The sequence below is a fragment of the Microcaecilia unicolor genome, chromosome 10, assembly GCF_901765095.1.
Source record: "Microcaecilia unicolor chromosome 10, aMicUni1.1, whole genome shotgun sequence".
Classification (NCBI taxonomy): domain Eukaryota; kingdom Metazoa; phylum Chordata; class Amphibia; order Gymnophiona; family Siphonopidae; genus Microcaecilia; species Microcaecilia unicolor.
In genome coordinates, this window is record NC_044040.1 from 149,003,682 (window position 1) to 149,017,598 (window position 13,917).

A 13,917-nucleotide genomic window follows, 5' to 3' on the forward strand; every position below is an offset into this window, starting at 1 on the left:
TCATCACCATTTTAAATATGAAGTTTATTTATTCTGTGCTCTTTCCAGCGTACATACCAATATTTTGAGTGGGACAGCATCATTACAGAAAACTAGCATAGAACACTATTGGGCTCATTTTCGAAAGAGAAGGATGCCCATCTTTCGACATAAATCGGAAGATTGACGTCCTTCTCCCAGGGTCGTCCAAATCAGTATAATCGAAAGCCGATTTTGGACGTACCCAAGTGCTTTCCGTCGCAGGGATGGCCAAAGTTCAAGGGGGCATGTCGGAGGCATAGCGAAGGCGGGACTTGGGCGTGCCTAACACTTGGACGTTTTGCGAGGACGTCCTCATCGAAACTTGGCCATCCCTTTCGAAAATGCCCCTCCACGTGGGGAAGAGTTCATTTTACTCAAATGTGAACTGTTATTCTTTATTCCCCTTTTTTTTACTTTCATGGAGCTTGAAACAAGACAAGGAGATCAATTAAACAACAGTAAACATAGAAAACATGGTATTAACCTGATTATCCCCAGTTATTATTTATCTGAATCATTATTCCACATTGATCATCTAGCTGGCTTCTTCAAACCCAATAAAATATTTTTGTAGTGCCAGATATACCAGCACACTGGGAGTGGGAACTAGCACCGGGCTGCTGCAGTAGCCCGGCGGTGCTTCCTTTTTAGCGAGTGGTAAGCCTACATTGGGCTTACCGCTGCTTTGTAATAAAGGCCCTAAATGCACTAGGTGCTATTCTATAAGGTAGGTGCTATTGCACTTAGGTACTAATTGCAAGGGGGGCATACACAAGAGTGGAATATGAGCGAGCCATGGGCATGTCTCCCAGTTACATACATACCCCTGAATTCTATAAAAAGCACTAAAAATTGCATTCGCAAATTTGGACATGTGCCCAATTTGCACAATTAATTGAATAACGAGCCAATTAGCATCAATATTGAGATATTTAGCAATTATTGGTGCTAATTGGAATGAATTAAAATGTACATTTGTAAATATAGGTGCCGGATCCACATGTAAATTTTATGCACAGGTCCAAAAAGGGGTGTAGCCATGAGTGTGTGATGGGCAGATCAAGGACCTTCGTAACTAGAGAATTAGGGGAATCTGCACCTAATTTAGGTGCGGGGATTTACACCAAGGTTTCATTGGTGGAAATGGTCATGCCTAAATGTAGTTGTGGTTCCTGGCGCTAAGCACTAGTCTAACACTATTCTATAGAATGTGGATGCAGTGAAGAGGCTGAAAAAACGGTGGATGGAGTGTGGGGGGCTGGATAAAGGTAGATGAGGTGTTGGGTGTGTGCGTGTGCATGGGAATGGTGTGGAGGTCTGCGTGAAAGTGCAGGGAAACTAGAGAGGGGCGGAGAGGGTATTTCGTGCCGGGGGGGGGGGGGGGGGGGGGAGATGCCAGCCCTTATAATAGGGGATTTCTGGGGAAAAAATTACAAATTAAGTGTGCAGAATTTTCAGTTTTTTTACACAGAATTTTCAATTTGTTTGCGCAGAAGTCCCCCTGGAGTAATATATCAAAGAATGTGCCTGGGGTGGGTAAAAGATGGGGAGAGAGGGTGGGTGAAATCAAACATCACTTATTATCATATAGGAATAGTCCTCTTATACCTGTTCACAGGAAAACAACACCCTTCTACAAAATGTTTACTTCAAACATAAGTTTATCCAGCAAATGTTTAAAAAGTTTAAAAACATTTAAAAAGTGTCATAAAGCAGCATTTAGACAAATTTCTTCTCAAAACGTCCAAATTGGTAATTTCAAAACCTATTTTGCAATGCATCCAAATCACAAGGGGCATGTGTAAGGGGTGTTGCAGAGGCAGGCTTAAGGTGTGCCTAAGCCTGCCTCTGCAAACTCTTGTACATTTTACAGCCATAATGGAAGAAAATAAAAACTTTGGTCTAGACCTGTTTTTAGAACTAAAAGTGCTGGTTCCTCCTACATTCCCATGGCTTGATTTTCTCTGTTTTTCACTTGTATGTTTTTTTTTTTTCTGAAAATGGCCCAAATAGATAAACTCACAAAGCACAAAAAGATGTTACATATGCTTTTTTGAAAATGGCTATATTTTTTATTCAGATTTGGGTATACCTAGTGCAAAACATCCAAACTCCAACTTAGACATCATATCGAAAATGCCCCTCTTTGTCCTTTAGAAAGCTGTGATAAAATGGGGCCTGTGCTAGTCAGCATGTGCTTTTGATGCATGCTGAGGTCCCCTTTTACTGCCGTGGGTAAAAGGCTGTCTCTTTTTTTCTGAAAAGAAATGGCTGTGTGGTAGGTGAACCACTTACCAAGCAGCCATTTCAGGTGGGGAACACTTACCGCCACTCATTGAAGTGGTGATAAAGGCTTTTGTGCTAACCTGGTGGTAACCAGGCAGCACATGGCACTGTCCAATTACTGCCAGGTAAACACTGGTGCTATAAAAACAGAAAATATTTTTGTAGCACCAGAAATGGCGTACGCTGGGGGTGGGAACTACCATTGGGCTGCTGTGGTAACCCGGTGGTAGTTCCTGTTTGGTGCACGATAAGCCCGTTATGGGCTTACCGCCACCTAGTAAAAGGGCCCCTATATACATAAAATTATTTAACTCATAAGATGTTTTTCTCAATCTAAGCCCTTAAATTAATTACATGTATGTGTGTTTTTTTACCCTCAAGCTTTCTTCTCTTGTATTCTTTAAGACCTACAATGGCAAGCCAATTCTTATAAGTCCTCGCCACTCAAAAGGTAGCTTCTGCAATCATTACCTGCTCAGGAGGGCCAGTGGGTAATTTGGCTATATTTGAATTTCACTTACAGATTTCAGGAACCTGGCATTTCTTTCTGGGCTAACTGAACATACCAAGTTCATATGCCAAAAAGGATCTATCAGTGCAAAGACTTATAGTTGGCATGGATTGTTTCTCATGGACGTAGACTGTACTTATTTTTAGGGGATGTGACAGGCAGTATATTATTTATTTATTTAAAATATTTATAACCTGGTGGTTTATGACAAGACAATCACATTAGAATACCTATATGAAGCAAACAAAATAAACATGTTTACAATATTCTCATACAATTCATAGATTTCTGTTAACCTCACTGGGGGAAAATCAAATCATTCTATTCATCACAAGCTTGCCGGAATAGAACAGTTTTCAGTTCTTTCTTGAACAGATCAGTGTTCTTCATTGTTCTCAGATTCAATGGGAGCTCATTTCATAATTTAGGACCAACCACTTAAAAAATTGTAGAATGATATTCTTCCAATCTAACCACTTTATAAGAGGACATCGATAACAGGCTAGCATCAGATGATCTGAAAGCTAGTCTGGGTTGATATATACATAAAGTAGAACTAAGAACAGGTGAAATCAAGTTGTTCAGCACTTTAAAGTCCAGAAGTAAAATCTTAAATGAAACTTCTTTGAGATAGGAGTAATATGACAATATCATGAATAACCAAAAAGAACCCGTGCTGCAGTATTCTGTGCAGTTTGCAGAGCCTTCAGAGATCCTCCGCACATCCCTACCAGTAAGCCATTATAGTAATCAAAACATGACATTACTACACTCTGGACAATAAATCTGAAATTTGAAAAATCTTGAAAATCACGTAATCTCCTAATTAATTTGAATTTACTAAACACTGTTCTAACTACTTTCATAACCTGAGGTTTCATAGAGAGAGCAGAAGCCAATATAACTTGTAGGTTACGAAAGTTGTCAACAATATGAATTGACAAATCATCAATCTGACAATGTGAAGGAAAATCAACAACTGGAAAACTGGATAGAAATAAAATCTGTGTTTTTGACATGTTATGTTTTAGATGATTTTCTTGTAGTGAACAATTGATGGGACTGAGACAAAGGATTATCATATCTAGTGTATCAGCAACTGATTTATCAATTTCCAGTAAGAACTGTATATCACAATTAAACATAAATATAAACATTCTGGTTTCTTATAGTGAAGTGGTACCTACTAAGCAATGGCCAATAAAATGTAGTAGGATTTAGGTATGAGGACTTCTCCTATACTGTTATATTTTAGTATTACCAAATTTTGCTCTGTAAGCAGAAATAACTATATATCTTCCTTTTATGTCCTGTTCAAGAAAATGCTTAAGTCTTCGCCAACAGGAAGGTATTCGCCATTCAACTGATGTCCAGAACATGGAACCTCCAACAGGAATGCTCATTAGATGCAGCTTGTAAATAAATTTATTTGTGTTTTACTAAGGTCTTATTTCTTCTGTCTCTCTTTGAAGGACCAAAACGAATACAACTCTTCCATGGCCAAGAGCCAAACTAATACCGCCAGGATTGATGGGTTAAGGCCCGGCATGGTGTATGTGGTACAGGTGCGCGCTAGAACGGTGGCCGGCTATGGCCAGTACAGTGGGAAAATGTGCTTCCAGACTCTGACGGATGGTAAGTGTGACTGTCAAGATGCTTACTAGATGGATGTCAGAGAAAATCGGCAAGAATAGAAATGAATAAATAGACAAAGGAAGAAAGAGAGAATATGAAAGGATGAAAGAGCTTGAGAGATACATGAGCAGAAGAAACAAAATATAGGAGAGTGAAAACAGAAAATGAGATTAAAAGATGAAGGGGAGCAAAAAAGCAAAAGATGAGGAAAAGATAAAAGCGGAAAGGAAAAGATAGGGACATAGAGGTGAAGAAAAGGGAAGAGAGTACTCTAGTGAGGGAATGAAAGGGAAGGAAAAGAAAAGCTAATGATGGAAAGGGATGGAAGTAAATGATAAATAAAAGATGAAAAGGCAAGAGAGGGAAATCAAGGAAGACTGTATGTCTTATACAAACATACCATACTGCTATTATGGGATTAAATAAACTTGTCTCATCATAAAGCCTCTCCCAATGGGCCAGCATGTAGAGAGCCAAGTGATTAAAGGGGATGCTGACTTAATCACCAACTATGCTAGTAATCTGTTTTAAATCTTTTAAATTTTTTCAGTTTGTTAAATTGCCCCATTACATCTTCCAGGTTTACAGTTTCTCTGACTCATCAGATACCTAATTGAATTTTATAATGTATCCTTTACATGAAAGATGTGTATGTATCTGCTTGCTCATATGGCAGGTGAAGTAGGAATGTTCTTCCCACACTGGCATGGTGGGTGCCTTCCCATGATGGGCATTCCTCTCTAACTGGCAGAACATAAAGGCTGCGCTTATTGTGAGGCTGCTAATGAAAGGAAGGGGAAATTGTATGAATGAGTAAAAATTGAGCAATATACAATTCAGAAAAATAGCTGTGAGAATCCATATGGTTTTGCGGTAGCTATCATGCATTCTCTCAATGCCGATGTAAAAAGAAATTCATTTTATCGCTCTCTCTCAAATAACTTGTAATCCACCCAGTCCAAGTTTGCTAACATCATAGAAACAATTTATTTTGCGGGCCTCCCATCCCCAGTTTGACTTGAGTCAGGTATCCCAGTTTCTTCCACTCTAGCATCCAGTTCATATATATGTGAGGTTTTCTTTCTAGCTGTTCTTTTAGTGTCACTGTTCATTTTTCCCTCCCTTTCCCTTTGCTTTTCTATATCTATATTTCAAAAATGTATTTTTATTGCTGATATGAAAAAGGTAGAGATACATATGATTCCAACACTACAATACACAGTGTACGGGATTGCCAAAAATTAAAGACGCGTGTTACAAAATATATAAACCAAACTGATACAGTTGTTTCCTTTCTTTATATCTTGATTTTGGTTCTCCCCCCCCCCCCCCCCATTATGTCTACACATTTCCCTCTCAATCACATCCTACTGCATTCTAATACTCTTTTGTCCTCATCTACTCTTGTATGATCTTTACAGTGCTTTCTTGTCTTAGCTGAAAAACTAGTGAAGAGCCCTATCCGCTTGTTCTTTGGGAATGGTTTTCGTAAATCATTTGTATTTGTCAATTTTTAGATTCCTGAGGCAGGCATTTATGCTGAAACACAGTTCTGTGTCGGGTCCTAGCTGCTCTCTCAATAAACGTACTTTGTGTACCTATCAGTGTATGAGTATGTGTTGGAAGGTCCATCGATAACCCTACTTATCTGTGTTCGGCCTACTTATCTCCATTCATCCCGTGACTACTGTAGTGATTTTATGCTGTTCCTCCACTTTGTTGGCTATTCTGCTGCTTTCTAAATTGGAACCACAGGTACTTTTATACCTGCCATTAGGTTTTCTCTTAACCAGTTGAAGTTGAAAGGATGCCACAACATTATTTATTTCCAGCAGTGGATTGATGATTCCTCTTCGTTCTTCAAAACTTTAGAGATATGTTTTTTAATTAACAGACTTACAATATTTAGACTTATTTTTTTAAGGTCTTGTGTAATTTTGGCTTGGCCAATAGTTCCGTGTTTATTTATTTATTTATTTATCACACTTCAAGTTTCAAGTTTATTAAGGGCTTTCTATGCCATCCATCAAACTGGTATCTGAGCGGCTTACAACCTAATGGGGCGAGGAAAAGACAATTGCATATGCTTAACTGATGGAACATATTGACACAGAAGGCCGAGGGGAAGAACTACAATGTCATAGAGGAAAGAGAGAAGGGAGGGAGGGGAAAAACACTAGGATGACAGGATTACTGCTGTGTCATGCACTCTCCGCTAACAACCAAAGGCCTCTAAAAATAAGTGGGTTTTTAAGTCAGTTTTAAATTGAGATAAGGTGGGGAGAACTTTTAAACTTTGTGTTAGACATATATACCACTTATGTTCTAAACATGTAACAATAAAAAACTTTACTTATGTGTTCCTTCATGTCAGTAAGTTATTGGGGCAATTCTATAATTTGGGTCCAAGAGGCAAGTGCCACAATAGGGTGCGCTTAGCACTAATTCTTTAATGGTACTTAGGCGTGCCTCAGTCGTAATAGAATACTAGCACAAACCTGCTTTGGTGAGCCAAATGTTAGGTGTGATCACTTACACCAGGTCAGTGGCTGGTATAAGTGGGCATGCCTAGGTGTGTCATTCAAGGTGCACAACTGATAGTATTCTATAAGTTGTGCACATTGTTTGGCAACATGCCCATGTGTATGACTCACAGTTATGCACTGTGGGAAGAATTCTAAATATGGTGCCTTAAAACTCAGTGCCAAAAAACCAAGAGGTTAGCGTGATTCTATAAATTATTCCTAAAGTTACATGTAGTTTATAGAATACACTCATGTGCCATTTATGTGACTAAAATGTAGGCACACCCCTGTAGGCCACCTAAAACCAAGCCTAAATACGATTTGGTGTATCCTATATAATAAAACGCACCTCCAGCATTCTGAAGCTGACTGCATGGCTGAGGCATTCCTGCTCTCTGTATCCATCTCCTGAATTGACATCACGAACTTCTGGGTTCGTCACAAGCAGAAGTGACAAACCACACGAGGTTTCTTGGTTTCAGAATGTTGGAGGTGCATTCTATTAAATAGGATTGGTCAGTTCCTTGAAGCACAGCCAGAGCTTAGCGTCCTGCACAGTAACGCTCAGACACCAGAGAGGGGGGGGGGGAGATATCTCTGTCACACACACACTCTCTCTCTCTCACACTCAGTGTCTTTCTCTTTCTCTCACTCTCACACACTGTCTCTCACACACTATGTCTCACACTGTATCACATTCACTCTCTATGTGTCACACAGTCACTCACACACTCTCTTGGTCTCATACACTCAGTCTCACAGAGAGTCTGTGTCTCACACACACGCTCTCTCACGCACACACTGTATCTGTGTGAAACACACTCTCTCTCACACTGTGTCTCACATATGCACTTGCACACACTCATTCTCACACACACACTCTCTCTCTCACAGACACACTCGCACCCAGACCCACTCTCTCTCACACACACACACTCGCACATTCACTCTCTCTCTCACACACAGTCACTCTCACATACACTCTCTCAAACATACACACTCCGAGGAAAACCTTGCTAGTGCCCGTTTCATTTGTGTCAGAAACGGGCCTTTTTTACTAGTTCTATAATAGTGCGCATAATTTATTGAAACACCCACAACCCACCCATTCCACTCCTATGTCACGGTCTCGGCCATGGAGGCCTTTTGCAAACTGTCATGGTCTCAGGGTCTAAGCAAACTATCTCAGACCCAGGAGCAATGTGAGCTCTTGGGCTGCTGTCAACGAGCGGCAGCAGCAGGCAAAACCCTCCAACAAAGATTGGACTAACAGGACTGGAACAGACCAGAAGTGCAATAAGCACACAGACTGACAGAAACAGACCAGTAGATGTCCTCCACTTCCATATAAAGGCCCTCACTGATGATGTCACAACTATAGAACAGAGGCAGGAAACACACTGAACACCAGAGAGAGGCTTGGAACACACAGGAAGTGGAAACACTAAAGGAAAGAGGCTTGAAACACACAACACCAGAGTGAGGCTTGGAACACACAGGAAGTGGCAGCAGAGGCAACAGTGCAAAGGGAACAAACTGAAGTTACTTCTGAAGCTGACCACCTGATGACAAGTTGAGAGTGAAAAGTGCAGTCATAACCACGGTCATGACATCCTATGGCCATGCCCCCTTTTGGACTGCGTGCATTAGGATTTATGTGCACCAAGTAATAGAATACACCTAGAAAGTTGGGCACGTTAATTCTAGTGCCACTAAATAGCTAAGTACCAATTATCGGTGCTGATTGACTTGTTAATTAAGTTTTGCGTGCAGTTTGACCATGCAGCCAAATTAGCATGCGTTGCTTAAGGCGCACTATTTAGAATTTGAGGGTAAGGGTTGAATTCATTAAATGGGCACCAAAACAAATGGGCACTCAGTGCTATTCTATAAAGGGCACTCCAGGATGATCTGTATAGAATAGCACTGGTCGACAAAATCTGTGCCCAACTGAAACCATGTGGAATTCCCAGAGCCCAAATTGGCACAAATTTGTGGTATACTGTGTGCAGTTTTCTGAAATGCTTCTGATATAGTTACCTAGTTACCCCCTTTGCAGTTGCACCTAGGCACCATGCTATAACTAGGCGCATAAGCGTATTTCTGCACTGATCTGCCATTTCACTCCCATTTCAGTGCCTTGCATACATTATAATAGTGATATTTGGGCGTGCAATTAGCCCTTACCACCTACAGCATAGGTTTCGGTAAGTGCTCATAAGCTAATGGCCATACACTAATGGGAAAATTAGCACATGGCCATTATTGCAGAAATGTAAAAATCCTTTTCTAATAATTCCTAACATTCTATTTGCTTTTCTAGCCAGAGAGTTTCAACATATCAACGATGACACCTAGATAGATCCTTTCCCAGTTGGTGACTCCTAATGTGGAACCTTGTATCACATACCTCTAGTTTGGGTTCCTCTTTCCCACATGTATCACTTTGCACTTGTTCTCATTAAACATCATCTCCATTGGGATCCCCAGTCTCGTAAGGTCCTTTTGCAATTTTTTACAATCCTCTTGTGATTTAACAACTTTGAATAACTTTGTCCCATCAGCAAATTTAATTACCTCACTATTTATTCCCATTTCTAGATCATTTATAAATATGGAAAAAACAGCAGTCCCAGCACAGAGCCCTGGAGAACCCCACTATCTACTGAGAATACTGACTGTTTAACCCTACTCTCTGCTTTCTATCTTTTAACCAGTTCTTAATCCATAATAGGACATTGCCTCCTATCCCATGACTTTCTAATTTCCTCACGAGTCTTTCATGAGGTACTTTTGTCAAATGCCTTTTGAAAATCCAGATATACAATATCGATCAGCTCACCTTTATCCATATGTTTATTGCCCCTTCAATGAAATGTAATAGATTGGTGAGGCAAGATTTCCCTTGACTAAATCCATGTTGGCTTTGTCTCATTAATTCATGCCTTTGAATATGGTCTGTAATTTTGCTCTTTATAATAGTCTCTACCATTTTTCCCGGCACCTATGTCAGGTTCACCAGGCTATAATTTTGCAGATCACCTCTGGAATCCTTTTTAAAAAATTGGTATTCCATTGACAACCCTCCAGTCTTCTGGTACCATGCTTGATTTTAAAGATAAATTTCAAATTGCTAACAATAACGCTGCAAGTTCATTTTTCAGTTCTATCAGTACTTTGGGATGTATACATCTAGTCCAGGTGATTTGCTACTCTTCAGTTTGTTAAATTGCCCCATTACATCTTCCAGGTTTACAGTTTTTCTGACTCATCAGAACTGAATACCATTTCTGGCACTGGTATTTCCCCCACATCTTCCTTGATAAAGACCAAAGCAAAAAAATGTATTTAATCTCTCCGCTATGCCCTTGTCTTCCCTGAGTGCCCCTTTTAACCCTCAGTTGCAGTCCAACTGGTTCTTTTACTGGCTTCTTGATTCTAATATACTTAAAAAAAAAATTTTTACTATGTGTTTTTGCCTACAAAGCAATCTTCTTTTCAAATTTTCTTTTTGCCTTCTTTATCAGCACTTAGCATTTGGCTTGCCATTCCTTACGCTTTTTCCTATTATTTTCATTCGGATCTTGCTTCCGTTTTCTGAAGGATTTTCTTTTAGCTCTAATAGCTTCCTTCACCTCCGTTTTTAACTCTGCCGGCTATCATTTGCCCTTCCTTCCTCCTTTCTTATTAACATGGAATATATCTGTTTTTGGCTTCCAGGATGGAAGTCTTGATGTAAATTTTTGACCTTTGCAGCTGCTTTTCTGAGAGTTTTTTTAAACCATTTTTCTCATTTTACCATAGTCTCCTTTTTGAAAGTTAAATACTAACATACTGGATTTCCTGTGTGTATTTACTCCAGAGATTATATCAAATCTGATCATGTTATGATCACTGTTATCAAGTGGCCCCAGAACCATTACCTCCTGCACCAGATGATGTGCACCACTAAGGACTTGGTCTGGAATTGTTTTCCCCCTTCTTGTTGATTCCTGAACCAGCAGCTTCATAAAGCAATCCTTGATTTCATCAAGGAATTTTGCATCCCCTGATGTTACATTTACCCAGTCAATATTAGGGGAATTGAAATCACCCATTATTATTGTGTTACTCAGTTTGTTAGCCTACATAATTTTTGCATGTAGCATAGAATACTGTAAGTTAGGATGTATCTCTAGCATTTAGCTGCACGCACTTATACCAGCTCTGTTCTCTTTTACATCTCTTTCTGGGACTGGTGGTTGGGAGGCGGGGATAGTGCTGGGCAGACTTATACGGTCTGTGCCCTGAAGAGCACAGGTACAAATCAAAGTAGGGTATATACAAAAAGTAGCACAAATGAGTTATCTTGTTAGGCAGACTGGATGGACCGTGCAGGTCTTTTTCTGCTGTCATCTACTATGTCATCTGATTAAATATGCATCTTCATCCTGTTTGTTGGAGATTTGCCCTAGTTATATGCTTAGAGCTGCCCCGTTAGAATTTACTGTCCATCTAACACAGTATTTGAATTTCATGCTGGCTCAAGGTCTTTATCCCGGTGAGAAAGAGACAATATTATTAACACCAATTCCTAAGAATTTGAAGCAAAATGAGGAGTCTACTTATCGACCTAGTGGCCTCCAGCCCCCCTTTTAAACAAGATAATGAAGGGTCTGGTTACCCAATGATTAATGAAGTTCTTAGATGATCACAATATTCTCCATGAATTACAATCTGGTTTCCGACCAAAGTATAGCACGGAGACTGTTCAGAATTGAGGAGATTAGTCAGCTTGGGTCATAAAGTGATCATTTTGCAGTTTGATGTATCAAGTGTCTTTGACATAGTGGACTCTGATATTTTACTGCAGCTTCTTGATTGTGTTGGTATCACAGAAAATGCTTATAGATGGAATTAGGGTTTCCTAGGTTGTAGATCCTACAGGGTGAACATGCCTGGGTCCTTGTGTTTTGAATGGAGATCAGAATGTGCCATACCACAGGGGTTACCTATCTCCCCAGTTTTATTTAACATCATTATGGCTTCACTGGGAAAAAAGTTGGCTTCTCTTGGATTAAATCCTTTCATATATGTTGATGATATTACTATCTGTATCCCATTTCAAAATTCCATTAAGAAGATTCTAACTAATATAAAATGCAGTTTAGATACACTGGAATCATGGACTGTGTTGTTCAAACTTAGGGCTCTGTTTACTAAGCCGCGCTGTAGGCACCTTAACTTTTTAGCCACACTAAAAATTAGCATGCGCTAATGCTAGAGACACTCATATATTCCTATGGGTGTCTCTAGCATTAGCGCATGCTAATTTTTAGTGTGCGCTAAAAAGTTAGCGCACCTATAGCGTTTCTTAGTAAACAGGGCCCTTAAATTGAATAAGGATAAGACAAATTTTTGATAGTCAGCAGTCCATTTTGACCAGTTACAGAAACTAGTTTTACTTTGAATGATGTGACCTACAAACTGGAGAATACTTTGAAAATTTTAGGTGTTGGGTTAGATAACTCTCTGACATGTGATACACGGGTATCCAAAGCTTTCAGATTGCTATGGAAGCTGCGACAGGTGAAAAATTATTTTTCTTCAGAAGCCTATCGTCTTCTGATATAATCGTTGGTACTTAACAACTTAGATTGTTGTAATATTGTATATATTGGCTGTAAAAAAACCATTGCTGACTAAACTTCAGATGCTGCAGAACATTGCTGCCCGCCTGATTTGTAGAGTACCAAAGTTTGAAAGGACATCTCCGTTACTGGTGAGGTTGCATTGGCTACCTGAGAAGTCTCGATCATTTTTAAAGCTGTGCACGTTTATCTTTCAAATGATTATATAGAATTGCACCTAGTTATATGCAATTGTCAGATAGGAATATTAATTCTCAGTCTGTAGGAATATTATTTATAAATCTTTACATTCAGCAAGCTTTCCTTATTTGATATCTACTCTACCTCTAGAAATCAGGTCGTTGGGATCTTTTTTTATCCCGGAAAGTTTTGGATTAACAATCTGATACTGTTTTTTTTTTACTTTCTTTAAACTTATTTGTGTTTTACCTAGTTCCAATTTATAGTTGTAAGCAACATTGAACTTTACAGCTAATGTGGGCAGTGCCATAGCGAGGGCGGCTGACACCCGTGGCGGGTCACCGCTGTGAACCCCCCCTCAGCACGCACCCCCCCGGAGCGCATTCTTACTGCCATACGAAAGCGGGGGGCGGGCGGGAACGCCGATCCGCCCCGAGTGCACGTCGTTGGGAGCTGCATCAGCTCCGCTGGTTCCCTGCTCTCTCTGCCCCGGAAAAGGGAACCAGTGGAGCTGACACCCCCCCCCCCACAGCGGCACCCCACCGCCCCCCCTTCCTACGCCACTGAATGTGGGATAGAAATGGCAAATAATATAATGCAATATGGGTTTTGCCTCAATTATAGTTGCATCTCTAAGCTACACTAGTATTCTTTAAAGGAAAGTAGGGACCATGTAGACAGCCTCTGGGCATTTAAATATAGCTGCACTGTTATGGAATCGTCTTCTAGAGTCTTATAATAGTTATGAAATAATTCACAAATTTCTTTCGATTTTGTCCTAACACCAACTGTGTCTGCTTTATGTTTGTAGTTTGTGTCAGGCATTATTAGGCTTAATCGAATGCTGATAGTTTCAAGTTTCTTTACCCAACCTATGCAATTTGCACTTAAATTAATATTATTCATTGATCTTTGATTCAATAATTTATTTGGATTTTTCTTTGAGTCTAGCATATACTGCTTTGTTTCTGTTGTCATGCAGGATATACCATGGAGGTCATTTTAGAAGACTTGCTTGGCATCAACAATTGTAAGCAACAACATTTACGCATGTAAATGACAAAAATATGTAAATACAGGTTTTACAATGCCACTATTTACATGTGTAATTGCTGTTGCATGCAAAGTT

General features: G+C 39.8%; 1 protein-coding gene across 1 annotated transcript in view; it reads left to right on the top strand.

Moving 5' to 3' along the window:
* The window catches only part of LOC115478342 (ephrin type-B receptor 1-like), a 421,749-nt gene that overhangs the window by 300,496 nt on the left and 107,336 nt on the right, over positions 1-13,917 (top strand). The window contains 1 exon segment of the mRNA XM_030215646.1: positions 4,291-4,453. Coding sequence (XP_030071506.1) covers positions 4,291-4,453 — 163 coding nt within the window.